The 26,623-nt window shown below is 41.0% G+C and overlaps 1 protein-coding gene across 7 annotated transcripts in view; it reads left to right on the top strand.

The window, feature by feature from the left end:
- The window catches only part of wwox (WW domain containing oxidoreductase), a 946,567-nt gene that overhangs the window by 609,505 nt on the left and 310,439 nt on the right, over positions 1-26,623 (top strand). Inside the window, exon 9 of one of the 7 annotated variants that reach the window (XM_043706565.1) lies at positions 22,730-22,870. The exons of the other annotated variants lie outside the window; for them this stretch is intronic. Coding sequence (XP_043562500.1) covers positions 22,730-22,849 — 120 coding nt within the window. The 3' untranslated portion in view covers positions 22,850-22,870. Of the gene's footprint in view, positions 1-22,729; positions 22,871-26,623 lie in introns of those variants that run through there. 7 annotated transcript variants of the gene reach the window in all.

Here is a 26,623-nt window from a genome sequence, read left to right as displayed (position 1 = left end):
GTCCCTCCTCCCTACCTTTTATCTTCGCCCGCTTGGCACACTTTCCTCATTCCTGAAGAAGGGCTCATGCCCGAAACGTCGATTCTCCTGCTCCTTGGATGCTGCCTGACCTGCTGCACTTTTCCAGAAACACATTTTCAGCTCTGATCTCCAGCATCTGCAGTCCTCACTTTCTCCTAGCAGTCTCACTTAGAGCCAACAAAGCACTTTTGAAGTGCAGTCACTGTTATAATGTAGGAAACATGGTAGCCCAATGTGCACACAGCATGTTTCCACAAACAACAATTGATCTGATCTCTTTTATTGATGTTACTTGAGAGACAAATATTGTCCAGCATGCAGGATGGCAATTCCCTGCAGATACCAAAGATCCAGTATTTGACTTTATTCAAGTACAGGTATCTCAAAAACAGAAACACTTGATAGTTTACTCAGTCACCTTAGCAGCAGATTTGTAGTGTTCCACACTGGATACACAGAGAAGTTACTGCAATGAGAGAGGCCATTCAGCCCATCGTGTTTGCATATGCTGAAATAAAATTCTGACCCCACCTTCCAGCACCTCGTCCTCAGCCTTACAAGCTACAGTTCAGTGTTGAGTGCACTAGCTGTGTTGATGACATTTTGCAGAAATAATATTTTGAAAGTCATTGGACACTTCTTTCCGGTTTGAAATCCTCAATCAGATAGCGCTCTGATGTCTTTCTGTTGTGATAATGTACTTTATGAATGTACATTATCTTTGCATCATATAAAACTGCAAAAATAGGATTTTTGCTTCATCGCAACTATTATAAATAGAATTAAAGAATTTAAAGTGCTTCAAATCGGGTGTCTTGACTGTATATTCATTTTGCCATCCTTAAGAAACTTAGAAAACGATAGCTTGCAGATGTTATATGATCATTATATTCTGCAGTCTTTCGCTACACTGTATTTTGATGTTGAAGTTATTTTCCACACAGAATAGTTCTGGTTCCATGTCTTTCAAAATCTTTGAGATGTCTGCCAGGACGCACATTCATCTAAGCTGCAGGCTGTGCTTCTGAAGGGTTTAATCTTCCAATCAGTCATTGTCTAAGCTTTGGAGAAAGTAGGTGGTAAATTCAAACCTGTATGTGCAACACTGCTTTGATTTCATAAATTTCTGCTCCTCTAATATATTAATCAAAATGACTTTTACTTTTCCAGACACAGCTGACCAGGATTGAGAGCTATCGTTCAGTATTTGTCTAGAAGGTTACATATGTGTGTCATTGTTAATGTGTATGCACATGTATTTGTACATACTACAAATGGTGTATGACATAGGGACAAGGTGATCTCACTGTTCCTGAATATTTATGACAGGTTTCTTTAGGTTTCTATGTTTCTTTTCTGCCCAATTACTCCGATGTTCTCTCTATCCTCTTGGAAATGTTGGCAGTTTCCTCCTTGATGAATTTTAGGTTTTTATTTCTGCCTCTTCCTCCCTCATTTTCTGCATGACCATATAGAGCACATCTCAACACCTTTTGAAATTGGTGGCAAGCATCTCTTTCTGCCGTCTGCAATTAAAACACATGAGGATGAACAGCTAAGCCAGCTTCTGTAATTAGAAGGATCATTATCTGAGTTAGATGACAATATAATAGTAGAACAAGATACTTTAATCCAAATAATACAAAAGAAGTGGTAATAATCATTAAGTTCAAAGATATATTTTATAATTTATCGTATGTGCCATCTAATTAAAAATGTGTTTGAAACCCTCACCTGATATTTCACTGGATAGGCCTTTTTCACAACTAAGTGCAACTTAACATAAAGGAACCTGAATTTTATGGATGTGTTTAGTGATGATTTATTCACATAGTGGAACAGGGCACAGAAATTATTTTCAACAGAACTTCATGTAAGGGTAATGCTGCGATGTGATTTCCATCAATGTGTAGTTTCAAAGAAATAGGCGATTACTCTCTACTCGTTCCTTTTCCGTTGGTTAGTATGAGCAGAACAGACCTCCCAATGTTCTGGCCAATATTTAGCCCTCAACCCTTACCAAAACAAATCATCTGGCAATTATTTCTTTGCTGTTCGTAGGAGTTTTCAGCACAAATTCACTGCCACATTTCCGAAGCACAATGGTGAATTACTCAATTTACTAAACTGGGACAGATTTTTAAAGACAGACTTTTTATCAATAAGAGCAGCAAGGTGGAATTGAGGATTCTGAAATCAGCTATGATGTTATTTAATGGCAGGGCAGACTCAATGGACTGTATGGCCTGCTTCTGCTCCAACATCTTATTCAAACTCAGGTGTCTATTTCACAGCCAAATGTTACATATTTTCAATTTTCCAGTACACTCTGAGACTGCTCTTGTAAGCTGTCAGTGCAGAACAGCAGTCACTCTTTCTTAAAGGAACAGTACACACCTTCAACTTCATAACAATGGTCGACTTCTGCTCCTACATCTTATTGCCTTATGAAACATTTTGATTTTGTAAAAACAATCTATAAAGGCAGGGGTTTTATTTCTTTCAATTTTAGTCGCCCATAGCTGATGTGCCCTAAAAATTTTAGTTGAGTTGCAATTGATTGCTTGAATGTCTTTAGAAAGCAGCTCAGGGCTGATCACTCCTTTAATTTTAATTCACCCCCACTGTCAGGTCTCTGCTTCAGTCCTTTACAAAATAGTATACCCGAAATTAAAAGAGAGTGGTTCGTGCATTTAGAAATGAACCTTTATTTACTTCCATGCTTTATTTAAACTGATTTTGTTTCTATGATCTATTTTCTTAAGCTCATCTGAATTGTTTAAAATTTAAATTCAATCCATTGAATTATATTGAAATGTTGTAACTTTGAATGTTGCTTGAAGCATTTATTTCTTATTATTTTTCCATAATATTCTGCGCAGCCTCAGAACATGTGAGAAACCAGCCTATCTGCAAGAGAAGACATTGATTGTGTGTAAAATAACTCCTCCCACCATCACACACCACCCCAACCCCCATTATTGAATTCTGAAACGGACCTGATTTACTGTGGAAGCATGAAACCATTTTAAAATCTGTCCACAAACTGGAGCAAAGATTAAAAATAGCTGCAGTACATTTCACTCAACAGGTTTGGTTACAGGAAGCATCTGCAATGCATTCCAAAATGCTCCCAAAAATAGAACATCACAGCACTGTCTGTGCATTAGGAAGATGGATCAATCATACCTGTGAGAAAATTCCCCAGAGCACAACAACAACATTGAGATGGTTTGTACTTTGGAAAAGTGGCATTTTTTCACACTATTGATGCACAGAAATTTATAAGAACAGGAAGAAACTACCACATAACCCTCAATCTCTCTCACTGCAGAACAGTTTCTGTTTTATAGTGCAAATGCATTTCTGTTGTCTGCTTCAATACCTTCATCGTTTATTATTCCACAATGCTTCATTTTTCTTTTCACTTTTTTCTTTCTAAAAGTTTCTTTTTGGATTCACTTTTGTTCCTCATTCTTAAACTGTAACTTCTTAACTTATAAGCAGTTAAGAATTTTAATTCACCCCCACTGTCACCCCCACTGTCAGGTCACCTTTGGCAAGATTTCGAGAGAACATATACAGAAAGACAAATCCACTGGCATGATCACAAAGTAATATTGCAACCGATGTATTCAAAAGATGTCCTGAATTGTGGAGGTGAAGTTCCAATGTTGTAAATGAAATCTGGACCTCACTTCATAATGATTTCATTTGACTTTCAAAATCATGAGAGGTTTGGACAAAGTAGAAAGGGCAAAACTGTTCCTGCTTGTGAAAAACATCACTGGGATGGCAGTGGTATAGTGGATAATATCATTGGACTGGTAATCCAGAACCTGAAGCTAATTTTCTGAGGACCTGGGTTTGAATCCTACCATGGCAGAATGTGAAATTTGACTACAATAAAGATCCAGAATAAAAAGCCATATGGTTCATTAATGTCCTTTAGGGAAGGAAATCTGCTTTCCTTACCCGGTCTGGCCTACATCTGACTCCAGCCATGTAGCACACTGTGGAATTTTCTTCACAGAGGGCTGTCAAGGCTGGGTCATTGAGTGTATTCAAGGCTGAGATCAACAGATTTTTAATCAGTAAGAGAATCAAGGATTAATGGGGGTGGAAAGCAAGTAAGTGGATTGAGGATTATCAGATCAGACATGGTGTTATTGAATGGCACAACAGAGTTGATAGGCTGAATGGTCTACTTCTGCTCCTACATCTTGTAGTCAATGTGGTTGATTTTTAATTGCCCCCTGGACAATAAGTGATGGACAATAAACGCCAGCATCACCTACATCTCATGAGCAAGCAAAACAAATGGAAGAAGATGTTTTGCAAACGAAGCAGTTACAAGTTGAGGAAAATCTTTTTCTCAAAGTGAATGGTCGGGCTTGGAATGCAATGCCTAGAAGTGTGGTGGAGGCAGCTTCAATTGAGATATTTAATTAAAGAAAAACAATGCTCATGTTTCTGGGAAAAAAGCAGGGGGAGATTGACCTGAAGTTAAATTGCTCCAAAAGCTGATGAGCTGAATGGCCTCATTCTGTACTGGAACAGCTCTGTGAATGTGCCCTGGAAATATCCCCTGGTATCAGTTAATGTTTACAGGGCGTTGCTTATCAGTTATGAGGTATAGTTACATCCAGAGATTCTCTCAGTTTCTGGCTTCTTTCTGTGCTGGCAGTATTCAATATTCCGTACAGCTCTGTGAGGAGCAGAGGGTATTCATGCAGAAAGATTAATACAGTTGTGATGTAGCAACTGCAGGTCTACAGTGAAAAAATGCAGGGCGCAAGGCTGTTAACTGAGGAAATTCCACGTACAGTACATCATTCCATAATTTCCGTTGGGGAGACTTCATGAAAACACTGCACGTAGACAGAGATCAGCTGACCTGCCTGCAGGATTAACACTGTCAAAGATTTCCGAGCATTGTTTAGATGTGGGTATGCTGCCCAAACAAGAGCCAAGCAGTGGGAAACCATCATAAACGTGTTAACAGGTTAGACTCAAGCATAAATGAATAAGGCCACTGTTCTGAGTCATGAAATATATAGAAATATCTCACCAAATGTTAACAGTTTTCAGTTATGTGAGTCTTCAGCATTTTGTGATTAAGCTGTGTTTCATAAATCTGAATCCAGCGAATTCCACAGTCTGTTGCTTTTCTTTCCAGTTTCAAAACCAAAGTCCCAAGTAGCTTCCAGCATTTTTTACAATCACTCGAGTAACTCTTTCCTTGCTTCAGTCTTTTTTCCAAGTTTCAGACAACCATCCAACAAGACAATTTTTGAAACATTTTGTCAAAAGTGAACCCTTAAGTATTGCCAGAAAGGTTAAATCAACTGGAAGTTTCTTCCTTTACAACATCACATTTTTAACAAATGTTAATGATTGTTTCAAATATTTTACTTCCTCTCCACTCCAGTCTGTAATCCAATTGCAGGTAGCTGAAAGGTAAGTGCTGCATTTTAGGTTTCTCTACCACTCTGTTTCCTTGCCTATTGCACATACTTGATTTACGTCACCTCATTCTTTGGGGTTGTGCCTATAGCTGCCTGAACCCGAAGCTTGGGAATTCCCTCTCAAAACCTTTGTGAGTTTCTTTTCTCCCTTTCCTATTGGGATTGTATTATAGACCCCAGAGTAGTCAGAGGGAAATTGAGAAACAGATTTGTAAGGAGTTCTCAGTTATCTGTAAGAATAGCAGGGTGGTTATGGTCAGGGACTTTAACTTTCCAAACATAGACTGGGACTTCCATAAGTTAAGGGTTTAGATGGAGAGGAACTTGTTAAGTATCTACAAGAAAAGTTTCTGATTCAAAATGTGGATGTACCTACTAGAGAAATTGCAAAACTTGACCTACTCTTGTGAAATAAGGCAGGGTAGGTGACTAGGTGTCAATGGGAGAGCACCTTGGGGCCAGCAACCATAATTCTATTAGTTTTAAAATAATGATGGAAACGAATAGACCAGATCTAAGAATTGAAGTTCTAAATTAGAGGAAGGCTAATTTTGATGGTATTAGGCAAGAACCTTCAAAAGCTGATTGGGGGCAAGTAACGGGGCGACTGGAAAATGGGAAGCCATCCAAAGTGAGATAATGAGAATCCAGAGACCGTATCTTCCTGTTAAGGTGAAAAGAAATGCTGGTAGGTGTAGGGAATGCTGGATGACTAAAGAAATTGAGGGTTTGGTTAAGAAAAAGAAGGAAGCATATGTCAGGTAAGGACACGATAGATTGAATGAATCCTTGGAAGAGTATAAAGGCAGTAGGAGTATACTTAAGAGGGAAATCAGAAGGGCAAAAAGGGGACACGAGATAGCTTTGGCAAATAGTGCTCAGGAAAATCCAAAGGGTTTTTACAAATATATTAAGGACAAAAGGATAACTAGGGAGAGAATAGGGTCTCTGAAAGATCAGCAAGGTGGCCTTTGTGTGGAGTCGCAGGAGATGGAGGAGATACTAAATGAGTATTTTGTATCAGTGTTTACTGTGGAGAAGGACGTGAAAGATATAGAATGTAGGGAAATAGATGGTGACATCTTGAAAAATGTCCATATTACAGAGGAGGAAGTGCTGGATGTCTTGAAACACATAAGAGTAGATAAATTTCGAGGACCTGATAAGTGGGAGGCTAGGGAAGTGATAGCTGGGCCCCTTGCAGAGATATTTGTATCATCGATAGTCACAGGTGAGGTGCCGGAAGACTGGAGGTTGGTTAACGTGATGCCACTGTTTAAGAAGGGTGGTAAGGACAAGCCAGGGAACTATAGACTGGTGAGCTTGACATCAGTGGTGTGAAAGTTGTTGGAGGAAATCCTGTGGGACAGGATGTACATGTATTTGGAAAGGCAAGGATTGATTAGGGATAGTCAACATGGTTTTGTGCATGGGAAATCATGTCTTACAAACTTGATTGAGTTTTTTTTTGAAGATGTAACAAAGAGGATTGATGAGGACAGAGCGGTGGACGTGATCTATATGGACTTCAATAAGGAGTTTGACAAGGTCCCCATGGGAGACTGGTTAGCAAGGTTAGATCTCACGGAATAAAGGGAGAACAGGCTGAAAGGTGAGAGGGGAAAGATATAAAAGAGACCTAAGGGGCAACTTTTTCACACAGAGGGTGGTACATGTATGGAATGAGCTGCCAGAGGAAGTGGTGGAGGCTCGTATGATTGCAACAATTAAAAGGTATTTGGATGGGTATATGAATAGAAAGGATTTGGAGGGATATGGGCCAGGTGCTGGTAGGTGGGACCAGATTGGGTTGGGATATCTGATCGGCATGTTCAAGTTGGACTGAAGGGTCTGTTTCCGTGCTGTACATCTCTATGACTCTATGTCAGACAATCCTTAAGTCATTTAATTTTAAGCAAACTTTCAAGTACCTGCTCTTAGATTTCCTTGTGTGTCTTGAGATCAATATTTGTCTGAGAACTCACCTGTGAAGTGTCGAGGAGGCTGTTTCTGTCACATAAAGGTTGCTGTATAAATGCAAGATGCTTTTGTTTTGTATGCACTGCTTTCTTTAGAATCCCAGTGATCTGTGATTGGTTCACAAGGACCCTGTAACTACATTGTATCACAAGCTGAATTCAGATGAACATGTAAAATGCTGCATCTATTGAGATTAGTTTTGCTGGTTAGGTTCCTTTGAAAAGGCTTAAAACCCACTGGGTTTTAATATAGCTGTATGTACAATATTAATTTTATCATGAACATTCATTCAGCAATATAAAGCAGGAATTCCCTCATGGGATATGTGTATCACTGGCAAGACCATTTGATGCTCATTCCTCAGGTGAAATGGAACTGTATTGGCAATATCAGGAGACCAGGATTACAGAGAGGCTTAGGATAATGCTTTAGCAACATGGGTCAAGTAGTTGGTGCTGGAAAAGCACAGCAGGTCAGGCAGCATTCGAGGAGCAAGAGAATCAATGTTTTGGGCACAAGCCCTTCATCAGGAGCCATTCCTGATGAAGGGCTTATGCCCGAAATGTTGATTCTCCTGCTCCTCAGATGCTGCCTGACCTGCTGTGCTTGTCCAGCACCACACCTTCGACTCTGATGTCCAGCATCTGCAGTCCTCATTTTCTCCTCTTTCGTAACATGAACTCAACTTCCATTTTGGCAGCTGGTGCAATTTATATGTAATTATTAAGCCTGAGATACTGAAAGGTTATCTCAGTAATGGTGACAAGTATTGTAAAAACTGTCTGGTTCACTAACGTTCTTAAGGGAAGGAAATCTGCTGACCTTATCTGGTCCTGACCACACATGACCCCAGACCCACCGCAATGTGGTTGACTCTTAACTGTCCTCTGAAATGACCAAACAACCCGATATGTTTGAGGGATTTTAAGGAGAGAAAAGAAATGCTTCCTTTGCCAGCCATACCCACACCCTTTTAAAGAATACATTTATAAAAGTTGCCTTTGCAGTCAGGACAGACCAGTTCAGGATGGCAGATTTCCTTTCCTGAAGGACATTAATATTTTGCTGCAATTGGTGACAGTTGTCGTGGTCATTGTTAGTGAGACTAGGTTTAATCACTAAGTTTGAACCCTACCAGCTGCCTGCATATGTTTTTAACCCCTGCCCCCAGAGCATTATCCCATCTCTCCCACTAAATGGGGATTGGCTAGTTCGGTTAGTAAAGTGTGCTGCATAATGACACCAACAAGACAGGTTCACATCCCCATCCTGTTGATATAGTTTATAGAAGCCTGCCTCCTTTGCTATCCCTCACGCTTGAATTCGAGTGTTATCCCTCAAGATACATAACCAATTGTACCTCTCCAGCAGAGAGAAAGATGACTTTGACACCTCATGGGTTGTAACTAATTACTTAATGAGACTAAAGAGTGCCAAATTCCCAGGACCAGAATAGATTCCATTCCAGGGTATAGATGCAGCTGGTAAGAACTTTGCAGATGTTCGAAACTGTAATATCCCAAAGTTCACTTGGTTGAGGTTCCTTTCGAGTACAAAATTATGCATGTCGCTTGACTGTTGGAGAAGATGGTCCAAGGAATTGTAGAATAGGTATTCCTAATACCTGTAACATCTGTCGTCAAGAAAATACCAGCATCCATAATTATGGACAAAGTCAAAAGTCACACGACACTGGATTATAGTCCAACAGGTTTATTTGAAATCACAAATTTTCAAAGTGCTGCTCCTTCGTCAGATATAGTGACTTCATCTGATAAAGGAGTAGTACTCCAAAAGCTTGTGTTTTCAAATAGACCAGTTGGACTATAACCTGGTGTAATATGACTTCTGACTTTGTCCACCCCAGTCCAACACTGGCACCTCCACATTATAATGATGGAGACAGTGATTGGGCAGCTTGAAAATGTTAAGTGATCAAAGAGAAACAGCATAAATTTTTTAAGTCATGGCAGGGAAACCTGATCAAAGAAGTGTCTGGGGGTGGGGGTTAGTGAGTACAGCATGGTGCTTCAGAGAATGCTCGTGGAGGTTATTTACATAGATTTCCATTAAAGCCTTTGACATCACCCTTAAAAAAAAATCCGTAAACCTCTGACCATGTGCTATCTCCCATGAATCAAGCTCCTGCACAGATCTGTACTTGCTGGCCTATAGTGACTTCCAGCACCCTCAATGCCTTCAGTTTAAAGCTTCCACCCTTGTGCTAAAAACCCTCCCCTCCCTCCAGAATTTCTTTCTTTCCTTGACCCTGGTTTCTTATAGACCCCTCTCTCTTTACATCCGATCAAAGGCAAATATGCATTTAGCTGTCTGTACCTTCCTGTCTCCTCCTCTCTCTACTCCTTTCATATTCTCCTTAAACCTACTTTATTAACAAAATGTTTGGTCAACCCTCTGAATATTTCCTTCCTTTGCCTGGCATCCATTTTAACCTGATTGTCTGAAGCACCTTGGATCCTAAAAATACTGTCTAAATGCAACTTGTTATACCAACCGTTATTTTCTGGTAATGATCTGCATATTATCACTTTATAAGCTTGCATCAATTACGACACGGGCCATTAATCTTTCAGCAAAGATGCCATTAAGCACCAACTGCATGGACAGTCCCAGCCATTAATGTGCCTCCCATCAAAAAATAAATTGTAAATCAACGAATTCTAGCCTTGCTGTGCCACAGTAAATAGATTATAAAAATATAGTGGACACGTGAAAAGTCATTTCCAGATAGTAATCTCATTTCTGAATTCAGGCGACAGTTACCCAAGCTAACATCTCAATCCTAAAGTGAGATTGCTCTCTGTTTATCATGTTTACTTATTCATTGTTCTCTTTCTAAAAATCTGATCAAGGAAAACATTGGATTTGCTTCCTCAAAAATACACAATAAACCTGAGCTTTCTCTCTTTTTAATTACTAAAAAGTAATTAGCCAACATTAAACAAGCCTGCATGTGTTTGTCCTTGGTTTATTTGGCTGATATGTAATTTGAAATAATGGCAATGTGGAGTGTTAGGATATTTTTCAACCTGTTCAGGGACATTATTACACACCTCTGGAGCAGGTGGGACTTGAACGCGGGTCTCCTGGTTCTGCGATAGAGTGTTGATTGAGGGATTAATATTGCCGAGGACACCAGGGAATCCCTGATATTTTTTGAAATAGTGCATTTGGACCTTTATGTCTACCTGAGGGGTCAGCACTTTTGTTTATCATCTGAAAGACAGCACTTCCTGACACTGCAGCACTTTCACGTACTTTGCTAAAGTGTCAGCCCTGGTTTTTATACTGGGGTTGTGGATTGGGACTTGAACACATCATCTTCTGACTTTGAGGTGAGAGTGCAATTAACTGAGAGATGTACACCTTGCAGCACGAGGGTATTAACAGTGGATAATTGGACTACTGGTGGATAATGGTGGATAACTCTAGGCCAGGAGTCCTGGGTTCAAGTCCCATCTGCTGCAGAGATGTGAAATGACATATCTGCACAAATTGATTAAAAATGCCCATTTTTGTGTACACATGCTGAATTCACACCATGTATTGGTCAAATGGACAGGTAGGGTACTTTCTCTCAATGTCGGATATTGGGAGAAATAGATGATACTGCCACTCGTCTTTGGAGTTGCATTTATTCTTCTACGCTCTGACCAATGAACAGCAGATGAATGGTACTGCAAATCTGAACCTCTAATCCTGTTTATGGAGGAGAAGGTGATCTGGCGCATACAAATGTTTTAATCAGATCAGTGCCAGATATTTATTTTTGTAGAATCTTCCATTTACTGCACTTCGAAGGAAAGACTTAGATCCTTTTAGTGCCTTTCATAAATAATGGATGTCCCAAAACACTTCACATTCTAGATTAAAGTGGTGCTGGAAAAGCACAGCAGTTCCTGCTCCTCAGATGCTGCCTGAACTGCTGTGCTTTTCCAGCACCACTCTAGAATCTGGTTTCCAGATCTGCAGCCCTTGTTTTTACCAAAACACTTCACAGCCTTTGAAGTACTTTTGAGGTGGAACCACTGTTGAATGTAAGAAAATTGTCAGTCAAATTGCACACAGTAGACTTCCACTAATTAATCTTTTTGTTGAATTATAGTAACTGAAGGATCAGTACTGACCAGGGATAATAACTTGCTCATCGTCAACATGATGCTGGAGCATCATTTACATGAAAGAGCTTCAGATTAACATGTCATCTGAAAGATGGTCACTCCAATAAGAACCCAAAACCTCCCCAGTCCTCTACTGGAGGACTTAAATTAGATTTTTGTGGTCAGTTCTCTGGTTGAGACTTGATGGGTTGAGACATGACCCATCAAACCTTTGAATCAGAAACGAGAATGAATCACATCTTATCCTCAAATGTTGGGAAATGTTGTGAATCCAAAGTGAACTTGCATTGCTGAACTCAGTCTGTTGTTTCAAACTTCTTTGATAGATTCATGAATAATACTTTTGAAGTATATTACAGATGTGAGCTTCTGACCTAATTCCTTTACTGCATCTAATTGAAATTTAGTTACATAAGATTAAATCAAGCTTACGGCAATATTCAGCCTAAATAGGTATGCTTATATACAGCATGAGTCCTCCAAACCCTTTTCATCTAAAGAGGTAGCATGACCTTATAATGTTATGCACTCAGGGTCACATAGGGTCAAATCTTTCTTTTGCAGAATGTGATTTATTAACACGTTCATGAGTTCTGAAAACAATACTTTTGGCGCCTCGAGGAGATCATGTGTAAATTGGTGGCATTATTAAATTTGCTGTGTGTGTGATGATACATTGTGAAAAGTATCTCCTGGCTTTATTATATATTCAATCAAGCAAGTGGGAGTCTCATAAAATGGTGGATTCAGATTCAGTAGCAGGGTTCTCAAGGGAATTGGATAAATAAACGGTTACATAGAATGATTGAAGTACAGAAGGAAATCATTTAACGCTTTGTGACCGTCAAGACTTGATGAAGAAAATAGATTGCAGGAATATGGGAATGAGCTGAAGGATGGAATGTACATGATTGCTCTGTGAAAGAGCAAGTGCAGAGTTAATGGGCTGAACGACCTGCATCTGTATTTTACAGTTCTATTATTAATAATTCCAAATTTCTTGTATGATTATTTGGTCTCTTGTTACTATCATCGTATGCCAGGGCAGAAGTGAGCTGCACAGAGGTTCAGCCTCTGTATGTTCACCAGTCTAAACTCTCTAGAGTCATCGAGGCATAGAGCAGTACAGCACGGAAACAGACCCTTTGGTCCAATTCGTCCATATTGACCAGGTATCCTAAATTAATCCGGTTCCATTTACCAACATATGGCCCATATCCCTCTCAACCCTTCCTTTTCATACACCCATCCAGATGCCTTTTACATGTTGTAATTGTACCAGCCTCCACTACTTTTTCTGGCAGCTCATTCCATATGCACACCATCCTCTGTGTGAAAAAAGTGTCGCTTAGGTCTCTTTTAAATTTTTCCCCTCTCACCTTAAACCAATATCCTCCAGTTCTGGTCTCTCCCACCCCAGGGAAAAGACTTTGTCTATTTATCCTATCCATACTCCTAATGATTTTATAAACCTCTTTAAGGTTAGCCCTCAGTCTCCAACACTCCAGGGAAAACAGCCCCAGCCTATTCAGCCTCTCCATATAGTTCAAATCCTCCAACCCTGGCAACATCCTTGTAAGTCTTTTCTGAACCCTTTCAAGTTTCACAACATCTTTCCTGTAGCAGGGAGACCAGAACTGAACACAATTGTTGACTACTTTTGTCTCTTTTGGTACCCAATTCTCTGAAATCAACCACCTGCAATAATGTACACAATACAGCCATTTCTAACTCGTGTGTGAACTCTCTGAGCTGAGAAACAACTGACATGCAACACAATTCTGATCATTTTACAGATGAGCAAGTTTATTTTGATTTATATTTTATTCATGGAATACACCCAACAGTGCCCTCTGCATTGCATGAATCCATCTGGCCCTTTTTTAAATAAGTACAATTTACTTATTAAAATAACATTTCTTATTTGACCCCTGTCAGTATAACTGTTTAACGGGTTTGCCCCATATGGAACTGTAGTTTATACAGAGCTTTCTGTCTGTAAAACACTGTTCAATCCCAGTACGCTGTCTCATGTGTATCTTGGCTCAGGCTTGAAGTCTCCTCTTTGTATTCCTCAATCTCTATTAATCAGAACCTAGCTGTAGGCCGTTTCAAAGAAAGTGGAAGAACGCTTTTTGGATTGCATCCCATGACATTAAGTTTGCTGGTGCATGCTAAACGTGCTCTTGCAGGTTCTGGACTTGATTTTGTGTTGGCACCAGTACTAATGAGAGTCAACAGTGGGTGCTTGCTATACTTGTGTTTCAGCTGGATGTTGTAGCAGGTTAACATATTTCTCGTGCATTTTCACAGGCTGATGTTGCTGGAATTCTGACAGCCTCTCTGCAATGGAGTCCAATTCAATGTGGGGAGAGGGAAAAATGATTAAAACACCTTGCCAGTTTTGTCAGAAATGACTGAAAGTGCTTCAGACATTATGTTTTTATTTATCCCTAACTGTTGCTAATGTGGCAACCATTTTCTGCGCAAATTGCATTGCAGTGAAGGGTTCCTGTTCCTTTCAGTATTTTTGGGGGCAGAATTGATGGGCAGGACGCCTGAGGAGGGCTGTGCTCTTTTTTAAGTTGTGTCGTAGGCCTTATAGCGCCCACCAGAACAGCACGGTGGCTCAGTGGTTAGCACTGCTGCTTCACAGTATCAGAGACCAGGTTCGATTCGACCCTTGGGCGACTGTCTGTTTGGAGCTTGCACATTCTCCCTGTGTCTTTGTGCGTTTCCATCCAGGTGCTCCGGTTTCTTCCCACAGTCCAAAGATGTGCAGGTCAGGTGGATAGGCCATGATCAATTGCCCATAGTGTCCAGGAATATGTAGGTTAGCTGGATTAGCCATTGGAAAATGCAGGGTTATAGGGATAGGATGGTGGTGAGTCTGGGTGGAATGCTCTTCGAAGGATTGATGTGGACTCAGTGGGCCAAATAGTCTGATTCCACATTGGAGGGATTCTATGACAAATGACGCAGAGATCGGATCGTATACCCTTCAGGTTCTTATTTTGGACTCACTTCCTATTTCTGATCTGTGTTTGTATGTTGCATTATTATTTCTTTCCACCATTTTGACTGGGATAACACATCTATCCTGGGACAGTCTAAGCAAAGACATGCCAGAGAATTCCTAGAAGCCTGGCACTCCTACCATGACGCCATAAACAAACACATAGATCTAGATACCATCTATCAACCCCTCAGAAAATGAACAGGAAATAACAGCACCACAAACCCCAGGAACCCCATCCAGAACAAACATATAAATAGAAAGCAGGAGACAACAGCTTCACTTCACTTGGAGGTTGCCACTGATGATGTTACCTAGCCAGGTAATGAAACGTCTGGATATCAAATCTACAGCTCAGCGAGCAAACCTACACCCTAAACCTCAACCTGAGCTACATACCTTGCAAAAAATTTCTTTCCCTGTTTAATGACAAGGAATTCTATGAGACAGGATAACTGGAGCCTTGGTTTAATTTGACAGATGGAGAATAGGCTTGAGAGGCGAATCTTCTTCTAGTTGTGTGACATTTCCAACTTGTACTTGGTACGTAACAGTGAAGGGCTTCTCATGGCTGGCAGTGATTGACCTGGCATACAAGTGAGCTTTAAATATGGTGCCAGCGGCAGATATCCCATGATGTCCACCAGTAGCAAGTACTTCCACTGCTGGTGAATGCGAGGTATCGTAAGAAAAGATGCATGGTGCATACATAATGAGGTGAGCAGCAGAGAATTGTGCAAAATAACTTACCAGAGCCCACAGAAAGAAACTCCATAAAACTCCCCAAGATTGACACTTAGCCAAGTTTGCTAAACTTCAACTAATAGAAAAACTTATAGCACAGAAGAGGAGTAATTTGGCCCAATGTCACAAGAAATGAATCCAGTCCAGTCCCACCTTCCAGTTCTTGGTCCTCAGCCCTGTACATTACAGCACTTTATATCCAAGTGTATAGAAACCTGGCTGAGAATGTAAAAAGTGTTGTTAAATCTGAATTTGTTCCATGCCCATATAGGCAAAGCATCAGTGTAATAATTTCCTCTTGAACTGGTAACAGAGGAGCACTAACACTTTCTTCAAGGTGATTTTATTGACAACTGAGGTGTTGTTTGTACAATTCTGTCAGAGATAGCTAGGCAGCATAAATGAGGATTTTATTCCTGCCCTTGCATCCCCTTAGCAGTTATACAGCCACAGAACTCCATTTGTGGTGCTGATAGAGGAATTAAATTGTACTGTTAAATGCTATTGGCACTGTGGATAGTAATACTAATGTTGTTTATAGGCAGCAGGCCTACTGTAACATACAAATAAGGTATGAAAAGAGAAAAGGTCAGACAGTTTGCTCCTTCTATAGACCATGCTAGACTTTTCCAGGATTTGCAGCTTAAGTGCCATTGACATCCTGGTAAAGTACCTTTCTTCTCAGATTGCCTGACTTCTGAGCCATAATAAACAGTGATTCATTTGGGAAAGTGATGAGGGTGTATAGTCACCCTGGGGTGATGGTACAAGGTGGGTGATATTGGAGTGACTGCCCATTGTATCTGCAGTCTGATATTCAGTTCATTAAACACAGAACTGAATATTGGGGTTTTGTTCAGCAAACCACCAATCTGGCATCCCCTTTTGTGTACTAATGCTCGCAATGAATTTCTACTCGTTGCTCAGCTGTTAGCGATTGTTTCATCCGTCAAACATTTTCTCCATTAATAATAATGTGTTACTATGAGTCTGGTAAATTTGTAATTTCAGTTGGCATTAGTAATATTCAGCAATGAAAGACTCCTTTGAATGCTAACTTTGTTAAATCTGTAACATTCAGTGTACGATTCATGAATTCTGTCTTTCTAACATCTCTTGATAAGGAGCAAGACTGGTTCATTTTAACTCTGAAGAACAGTGTGTATTTAACAGGAAAGTTGTAGTGCCCTTGTTGAAATCAAGCTGGATAGAAATTCAGACTTCCTTCGCTTCAACACTGAGCAACGTATTTTAGCGAATTAACCAGAAGGGCAGTTCGGTCTCGAAACAGTTATTTTGAAAAAAAAAGTACATTTCGCCACAAGTTTTTGCATGAGTCTTCAGATTTATACAAATCTAAAATAAAACAATTAATGGAGGGAAATATATTTGTCATAGTGTGTGCAAATTAAGTGCATATTGATCTTTTTTCCCTGGTTGTTGCACTGTGTTCAGCATTACATTTAAATCAATATTTCCACAAATTTTGTGGAGCAACCAAGTGAAATGTATGAAAGCTAACCCTTTGATGTCTGCTGCTATAATTTTAAAACTATAACTAATTGTAGCTTTTTAGTTGGTATAAGCAATGTTATCTTTATAAATTGGGTGATTTCCATGGGCCAAGAGTGTGGTGTCAGACAACATCCAAGGAGCAGGAGAATCGACATTTCGGGCATAAGCCCTTATAGAACTTGGAACATTGCAGTGCTGTACAGGCCCTTCAGCCCTCGATGTTGCACTGACCTGTGAAACCAACCTGAAGCCCATCTAACCTACACTATTCCATTCTCGTCCGTATGCCTATCCAATGACCATTTAAATACCCTTAAATTTGGCAAGTCTACCATTGTTGCAGGGAGTGAATTCCACACCCGTACTACTCTCTGAATAAAGAAACTACCTCTGAAATCTGTCCTATAGCTATCACCCCTCAATTTAAAGCTATGTCCCCTCATGCTAGCAAGATTTTGTGATGCTTCCAAAAAGTAACCCGCTCTGGGATAATGAGCCAGCTAAATGCCTAAAATTGTACATTCCCCTGTGTTCCCCCTGCATCAGTGCAGCCATTTGGCATGATTCCCAACCATCATCAGGATCAGCATTCCTGATGAAGGGCTTATGCCCAAAACATCGATTCTCCTGCTCCTCAGATGCTGACTGACCCTCTGTGCTTTTCCAGCACCACACTCTCGACTCTGATCTCCACCATCTGCAGTCCTCAGTTTCTCCGAATTGATTTTCACGGGCTTAAATATCCACTGGATGGAGATTAAGAACAAATTGACATGGTGTAACTTTTATAAAGTAGGCAGAGTTTAAATCTCTACCCACCAAACACCCAAGCTGGATTTGGGGGTCAGGCAGAGTAGTATTTAATCATGTTAGAGAGGACCCCATCACCTTGTGGCTTCTGCTCCAATGAGGTCAGTGTGTGGGAAGGCTTGTGGGTGGCTTTTCTGCCTTGCCATCAGTTGAGGCCCTTGAGTTGTATTATAGCCAAGTGAGGAGAGATAAAAAGACTCGCCTATGTCTCCCACTTCTTGTTTGATTGTTGACAGGTTTTTATTTAGCATTTAGAGTGGTTATGCTTTGCCAACTCTATTTGTGCCCCACTGTTTATACTTTAAATCACTGATGAATGGGTTCAGAGCAGATTTCCTTAACTTAAACATGGAACTAGATTAATCTATTGAAAATACTTTCCCCCAAGTTAAGGAAGTTGAAACAATATGAAATTGTTCATACAGTTCACACCCATTGATCTGGGTCTGCACACATAGACCCAGAGATTTATATAATCATGAGGGACATAGACAAGGTGAAGGGGCAAAGTTCTTCCTCCAGGATAGGTGAGTCCAAAACTAGAAGGCATAGGTTTAACGTGAGGGGGGAAAGATTTAAAAATGCCCGAAGGGCCAACATTTTTCCGCTGAGGATGGTGCGTGTATGGAATGAGCTACCAGAGGAAATGGTGGAGGCTGGTACAATTACAAGATTTAAAAGGCATCTGGATGGGTATATGAACAGGAGGTGTTTTCAGAGATGTGGGCCATAGGCTGGCAAATGGAACTAGGTTAATTTAGGATATCTGGTTGGCCTGGACGAGGTGGACTGAAGGGACTGTTTCTGTGCTGCATAACTCTATGACACGTACTGTTGGGAGGATAAGATGTTCGGTTTACTAGGGTTCTGCAGTCTATGAAAGTTAAACATCGAGATATATTGTCTGCTGTACCTTGACTAAATGCTTGCAGAGAGTTCAACATTATGGCCACTTATAGAGTCATAGAGATGAATTGCACAGAAACAGACCCTTCGGTCCAACTCGTCCATGCTGACCAGATATCCCAACCGAATCTAGTCCCACCTGCCAGCATCTGGCCCATATCCCTCCAAACCCTCCTTCCTATTCATATACCCATCCAGATGCCTTTTAAATGTTGCAATTGTACCAGCCTCCACCACTTCCTCTGGCAGCTCATTCCATACACGTACCAACCTCTGAGTGAAAAAGTTGCCTCTCAGGTCTCTTTTATATCTTTCCCCTCTCACCCTAAACCTATGCCCTCTAGTTCTGAACTCCCCCACCCCAGGGAAAAGACTTTGTCTATTTATCCTATCCATGCCCCTTATGATTTTATAAACCTCTATAAGGTCACCCCTCAGCCTCCGATGCCCCAGGGAAAACAGCCCTAGTCTATTCAATTTCTCCCTATAACTCAAAACCTCCAACCCTGGCATCATGCTTGTAAGTTCTTTCTGAACCCTGTCAGAACTTAGTTTGGATGTTCTTCTCGAGCAGATTTCCACATTTTAAAAGATTTCTGTTTGCCTTGGTCTTCTCTTGGGGCTGAGCACTTTTGCAGTATGGGGCCCACCACATCCAGAAAGAGAGAGAAAGAGAGAGACAGAGAGACAGCCAGTTCATATTGCACCATTGTCGTAATTTCTTCTCCAGCTTGGAAAAGCCCTTGAAGCAGTATGCCCATTTGTATATTCCAGAGAGATTCTATTAGTTCATGTCTGTGGCTGTTACTGCTTCAAAACAGGTAATTGTGTACTGCTGTCTCATCTCAGAAACATTGCAATGGTTCTGTAAATCAATAGGAGATGGTGTCTTTCATGCTTCCCAGACCTTTAATTATCTGTTTATACCTCATTTGGTGGAATGTGAAATCTTGCAATTTGCAATAGGCCAGACTATCTACCAGTCTCTGTTTCAAAAAAGACAATTGTCTGTAATTTTTTTTTAGCAAATCCAGTGAGGAAATGAAGACTGTATTTAAATAAAAAGACTTCCTCAGAAAGTGGGCAACTAGTGCCTGTTTTGAGATGCTGTTGCTGGTAGTTGTGGCTGCAAGATGCAGAGTCCAAGAAACAAGCCCTGGCATGTTTGCTCATGGGTTTCCGGAGTGGTGGGTTTTATTCAAAGACATAGTGACTGATTAAGGAATCCAGCCTAGATGTTGGAGGGAGGACTGCTGAGAGTCACCCTCCAGCCCAACCCTCAGATACCCTTCTTCCCCCCACACTTAGCCATCAATGCCCTCTCTGCAACCCACCTTCCCTCACCGTTTGCTAATCCTGGGTCTCTAGTGGATACACTGACCCCAGTCGCAATGAAGCTAATGAAGCAGTCCTGGCCTGTAATTTAAGGCAACTCACAGGAGAGTGAGATTTACCAATGAGCACTTAATAAAGTGGACCTTCCTTAGTGGAGCTGATAAGGCCCCCTACAGTTCCATCCAGTATGTTCTGGTGAAGTATTGCCATTAACATTCATGTGGATTTAAGAATGTGACAGAAATGGTGTCATAAAATGTATCAGTATCAAGACCAGGCAAAAATGCACCAATTTACATTTTTTTTTAAACTTCTTGTTAGCATACAGAGAACTCCTACAGTGCAGAAGCAGTCCATTCAGCCCATCAAGTCCACATCGACCCATCCACCCAGCCCCCGCCAACCTTGTTCATCCAGCATTTCCATGATTAATCCACCTACCCTGCACACAGGGCAATTGAGCATGACCAATCCATCCTAACCTGCACATCTTTGGACTGTGTGAGGAAACTAGAGCAGTAAGAGGAAACCCACACAGACACAGGGAGAATGTGCAAACTCCACAGACAATGGCCTAAGGTTGGAATTGAACCCAGGCCCCTGGCGCTGTGAGACAGCAGTGTTAACCACTGTGCCACTGCGCGGATCCAACCCAAGCCGAAGACAAGCATTCAGGGCTCGTCCGGGATTTTAACCTGAGACATCCAACGTGTCTGCACTGTAGAAGCCCCAGGGCGAGAATCATATCACTAGACCAATGGGCTATTGCCATTCTGTGCATGTGTCAGGAAACATTGCAAACTTTCGCTCTGTAGTCTCTCACTGCATGTTATGAACCAGGCCGCACTCAGGAATCAGCTGGGATAAGCAGACAGGATAGCACATCAGCAGAATCAGAGGATGGAATCAGTCCTTGATGTTGAAGTCCTATTTGAGAAGTCTTGGTGAAGGAAATAATACCAAATTCATTTTTTAGAAATGGAGACGGAGGGGTCATCTCACTGCTACGTAAATTAGTTATTTGCTATTTCTGCTTTTTATTTTATTTTGACAAATGAAGTTGTCTGTTTTCCCTTCAGTATGTCCGGAAGGGGTTGAAAGAGCCTGGACTACAAGGGTTCATGATTTCTTGACCTTATTGACCAGGCAGCTCAGCCGCTGTGTGGGGAGCGGCTGGTTTGGCCTGTGTTTCATCTCCTACAGTAGTTCATCTTCTTTGTGCTTCCTGAGCCCTGTTCCTCCTGCTGATAAGAGCTCAGCAGAGGCTTGGAGCAGCAGCTGGGCTCAGCAGCTGCCTGGCTCAGGAGTGCTCGATTAGAGGGTGTGCTAACCTTGCAACAACCTGGTGACTTCATCATTTTTCACCTCTCGTCGCTCTCTCTCTCTCTCTCTCTCTCTTCTTCTAATCCCTTCGTTTCTCCTGCACTGCTCAGTGGGCACATCTCTGCTGTCACTCTGCGCGGTTTGGAAAGGTGCACAGTATGCAGACCGGCCGAGATGATGAATGCTCCGCACAGCCACATATTTTTAACCTATCATAACAATGCCTTTTCGGTCACTTTTTCAAGTTTGAGCAAAATGACAAATGCAACATCAGTATTCAGCACATTTATTAAACACGGCAAGGCTAGATTACACTAACTGCCTGTCATGGAATCTCCATTATCCTAAAAATGAATGTTACTACCCCAATGCCGCATGGGGATGCTGAAATATGTTAACAGCATGAGGCATATTTTTTAATGCACTTGCATGTATAATATATAGATATGTGTATCTATATATAAAATATATAACCTCGTTTGTGTTGCCACTGTCACAATGTTAATTGGGCACAAATGTAAGTATTGTATTTTACAGTGCCCAGCAGTGTGATGTTTGTTTCAGTCATTATAAGGTTCGTGTACGATTTTGGGTGTACTTGCATTACCTAGTAAAATGATTGCATGGCCCACTGTTAAATCAAGGGCTATTTGTCCCCTTCTCTTCCCTTTTTCTTCCCTCCCTCCCTTCAATATTGCACTTAGAAAGTTAGTTTTTCCTGGAAATAATGTTTTGGGGTCCTTTGAATCCAGCTGGCTATGTCAGCAATGGATGGAATGATTTGAAGAATATGATTGATTGATAAAAGGACCCACAGCCATTAGAATAAAGTCTCTGACTACTAATGGACATTGCAGGGAAATACTTGAAATCTGAAAATATTTGAGCAAAAACAAGGTACGTTAATTTGCCTCATTCTGTGGTAAATTCCATACAATCGTGATTTAATTCTGTTCCAAACATTGCATGCTTCTAATCCCAATGGAGCTGGAATTGTCAACTGCTTTCGTTGGCTGTTTCTAATTATTTCTCACTTGGAGAGGTGCTGAATCACAAGGATTTATTTTTCTTTCCTGCCAGTTTTCCTGGTCCTTTTTTCCATTCCCCTGTCTCTCCTACCTTGAAATCATTGACTCCAGTCTATGGCCTAATTCTAACGACACTGGCTGCTTCCGTGGTAACTCATCCAAGTCGCTATGAAGATTAGTGTCAAAGAGCTGTTTAACCACAGATTAGATCACAGCTGTATTTGAACCTTGTGTTTGCTTCCAGTTCAGTGGTTGTGGCAAGTGATTGGCAGAAATGGGTGAAACCATTTTCTCCTTGAGCCAGTTCTGCTGTTCACTGTGATCTTGTTTAGAGACATTCACTGTGATCTTGGTTAGAGATATTCACTGTGATCTTGACTGATCTGTGTGTTAACTCCATTCACACACTGTGGTTCCTTTTATTGTTGTAACTTTTCATAGGACGTGGGCATCGCAGGCAAGGTTAGCATCAAATCCCTAGTTGCCCTTGAGAAGATAGTGATGAGTTGCCATCTTGAACCAGAGCTTGCTACGCCATTAAAATTACCCACATTGCTGTGAGTCTGGGGTCTCATGAAGGCCAGACCAGGTAAGGACAGTAGATTTCCTTTCGCCAAATGACATGAGTGAACCGAATAGGTTATTACAACAATTGATGATGAGTAAATGAATACTTTCAATCCCAGGTTTTATTAAATTAATTTAAATTCTACCTACTGCCATGGAAGGATTTGAACCGGTGTCCCTAAAAGTATTATTCTGAGCCTTTGGGTTACTGATCCAGTGACATCAACATCTCACCTAGGGGATGGACAACAAATGCTATGATACAAATGACCCATAAAAACGTACCACTTACTACTATCTCCCCCTTTTGGGCCGTTTCAGTGGAATTTCTCCCCTTAAATAAAAAGGCTAAGATGTTATCTGAAAGTAAGGGGCCTCCACCCAACATAATCCTCGCGTCCAGGTAAAAACAAAATACTCTAGATGCTGGAGACTGGAAATCAAAAGTGGAGAAGCTCAGCACATCTGGCAGCATCTGAGGAGAGAGAAACAGAGTTAACATTTTGGACGCCAACTGAAGCAGAATCATATTGGAATCAAAACATTAATTCTGTTTCCCACTCCACAGATGCAGCCAGACCTGCTGAGTCTCTCCAACGCTATTTTATTTCAGTCCCAGTGCTCCTTGTCTTTTCTCCCATTCAAGTTTGGTCATGGACATCCATTGGATTGGCCCATGCTTACTGGCAATGTACTGCAATGGTTTGCCATTGCTATTTGCAAAGTGACTGACTAGGCAAGTTTTCTGCTCTAATCGTCATCAGGAGCATTGGAATGATTTCCAGACTGACCATTGACCTGTTTGACCATGTTAGCAAGAAACCTTGCATGGCCAAAATGTTCTGGCATGTGACTTGAACCTGAAGCTTCTGACCTGGAGCTAGGGTGGCTACCGCTGTGTCGCATGGCCTACCTTACAATGTTACCATTCCAGAATATATTTAAGTTGGTGATAATGGTTTGAAGATGTTCGTGTAGAGCTTTTACAGCATGAAGAAAGACCCTTTGGCTCACCATGTCTGCACTGGTCACCAACCTTCAACCTATTTCTAGCACCTGACCAATGCCTTGTATACTTTGGCATTTCAAGTGTTCATATAAATCATTCTGAAATGTCTTGGAGAGTTGCTGTCTCTACCACCCTTTTAGGTAGGGAGTTCCAGATACCACTATCCTCTGAATGATTTTTTCTTTTTTAAAATTCCCTATAAGCATCCCTGCTCCCTACCTTAAAACTGTCCCCACCGTTTCTCGACACCTCTGCTCAGGGAAAAAGTTTCTCCCTATCTACCCAATCCGTTCTCCCCCTGAAGATGTTTGTATGCCTCAACCAAGTCCCCTCTCAGCCTTCTCTACTTGAAGGAAAGTAACCCCAGCTTACCTAGTCTATCTGATATCGCTGAATCTTTGTAGACCAGCCCTTTGACATCAGCTGGGTTAATGCAAAAACCTTTCAGAAAGCTGCCTGCACTACGTAATGGGGAAGCGTTAAACCAGTGCTTGGTTCCCTCAGAGAATGCATTTTGGAAAGAGTCACAGGTTCTATTCCTGTGACCTTCAGTCCAAAGCACTGTGTGTGGGAATACCAGTACATTTCTTTCAAATAAATTCCCAAGCCTTTCAAAATATTTGAATTACTTTCTTGTATGACATCAATATTAATTTCAGAAATTGACATGGCAAACCTTTTGTTTGAAGCTATTTACATTAATTTATCGGAATTTAAGGTAATGCAAAGAATTGTAAAATGTACAGTGGGATCTGTATGATTGGTTTCACTGAGCTATTAAATACCCCAATGAGGTCCCAGCTTCTGAGGAAAGGAGATGCTCCTGTTCTTTTAAGGTAGAAGCTAAGGCTTTGAAGAGGCTCTGAAGGCAGTTTTGTCCTTTGACTTCAGGCTTTAGTGTGACTACCCTAGGCTTCTCAAAAAAGCTGTACATTATTGCATTGCAAATTAGATGTAGATGAGACAGGAAGACATGGCAGCTGAAGATATGTCACCAGTTGGATTTCTCGCGGAAATCCACATATGTGCATTTCTCTCGTGGTTTGAGCACTTTGAATGAAATTGTGAATGCATTTCCCAGTTTGTAATAAAACAACAATGAAAAGCTCTGTATATCTCACAAGTGAACTGTTAAAACTAATTCATGGGATGTGGGTGTTACTGCATGGGTCAGCATATATTGCCCGTCCCTAATTGCTCTTGAGAAGGAGTGGGGGGTGGGCTGCTTTCCTTACATTATTCTCATAGATTGCATAAAACATCTGTTCGATGATTCAATATTTTGTATCTTTTTTTTAATTCAATAGTCAATCTACATAGTTAGATATAACTCCAATTTTATTGATTTTTCTGATGGAGCATTATTCCCAGCAATTACTGCTATTTTCACAATTTAATGGAATGCTTAGTTCCACAAATACATTCAAAGTGAAGAACTTTTACATGTTGTCAAATGTACTATCAACTTCCACCCCTCTGTTGACTTCAGAGCTGTTCTCAGCAGCAACTCTGGGCTATTTATCTATTTGTCGTGTGTGTGACTTGACATCCTATGCTGCCATAGAGGTTGCCAGTAAGTAGAGGTAGGTCTGGGATTTTACTGGGTTTATTCTATGCTGTAACCAGAGAGGAATCATATCTCCAAGATTGCACACTTTATTATTGTTTGATCATGGCATCACTGGCTGGGCCAGCCAATATTGCTCATCCTTAACTGCACTGGAGAAGGTGGTGTTACACTGCCTTCTTGAACTGTTATGGTCCTTGGGGTGTAAAAACAATCACAGTGCTGTTAGGGAGTGATCTTGCACCCGACAGCAATGAAGGGAGGACAATATATTTTCAAGCCAGGATGGCATGTGGTTTGGTGCGGAGTTGCAGATGGTGATGTTCTCATGCGTCTGCTGCCCTGTCCTTTGAGGTGGTTGAGAGCACAGATTTGGAAGCTGCTGTCAATGGAGGGTTAGTGCAGTGCATTACTGTTGAAGGTGCTGCAGATGATGCCAGTCAACTGTGTTGCTTTTTTCTGGATAGAGTTGCTCACTGCGATGGGAATAATAGAGTATTACATAAACAAATCATTCTGTAATCTCAGGGATGTAAAACAAACTTAGGGGGCGAGTAGTTATCAGGAGTAGCCAAGAATGAGATGAAATTAGATTAGATTAGCCATGATGTTTTGAATATTGAATGGCTGAGCAATGTCAAGGGGCCGAATGGCCTACTTCTGCTCCTAGTTCTTATCTTCTGTAAGCTGTCTTGTAGAGATAAAGTGCACCTGGCCTTGTCCTTCCTTTTGATAAATGGTTCCTTTCCTGTAGCTGCTCTTGCTCAGATTGGGTCTTGTCACATGGGATGTGCAGGTACATTGGGTTGTTTAATTGTCACAATTCACCTATTAATCTATTTGTTCCCTCAAATGCAGATGTTGGCCACTGGCCAGTGGGTTGGCATTTAATTGCATTCTACGTGGCAACCTCCTCAATGTGTCGTCAGCCATGCATGTTCTTCTCACACTGCTGCATTTTCTTTTGCCATGAAAACAGGGCAGTTGTTAACTCGGTAGTATTTCTTTTCGGTTAGGTGCAAATAGAAGTTTAAACCGGACTTCAAGTCTTTGCATACAGCTGAAGACAAATACGCGAGTGCCCTAAAGACAAGGAGATCTCTACCTTTTAGAAATGTTCAAAAATTGTAAATGGCGATGACAATATCTCTCCAAAAGGTAGACAAGAAACTAAAAGCTGTTACAACTTCAT

The sequence above is a fragment of the Chiloscyllium plagiosum genome, chromosome 17 (genome assembly GCF_004010195.1).
Source record: "Chiloscyllium plagiosum isolate BGI_BamShark_2017 chromosome 17, ASM401019v2, whole genome shotgun sequence".
Lineage (NCBI taxonomy): Eukaryota > Metazoa > Chordata > Chondrichthyes > Orectolobiformes > Hemiscylliidae > Chiloscyllium > Chiloscyllium plagiosum.
The sequence above is the reverse complement of the archived record's forward strand: the minus strand, read 5'-3'. Positions and strand labels throughout refer to the sequence as shown.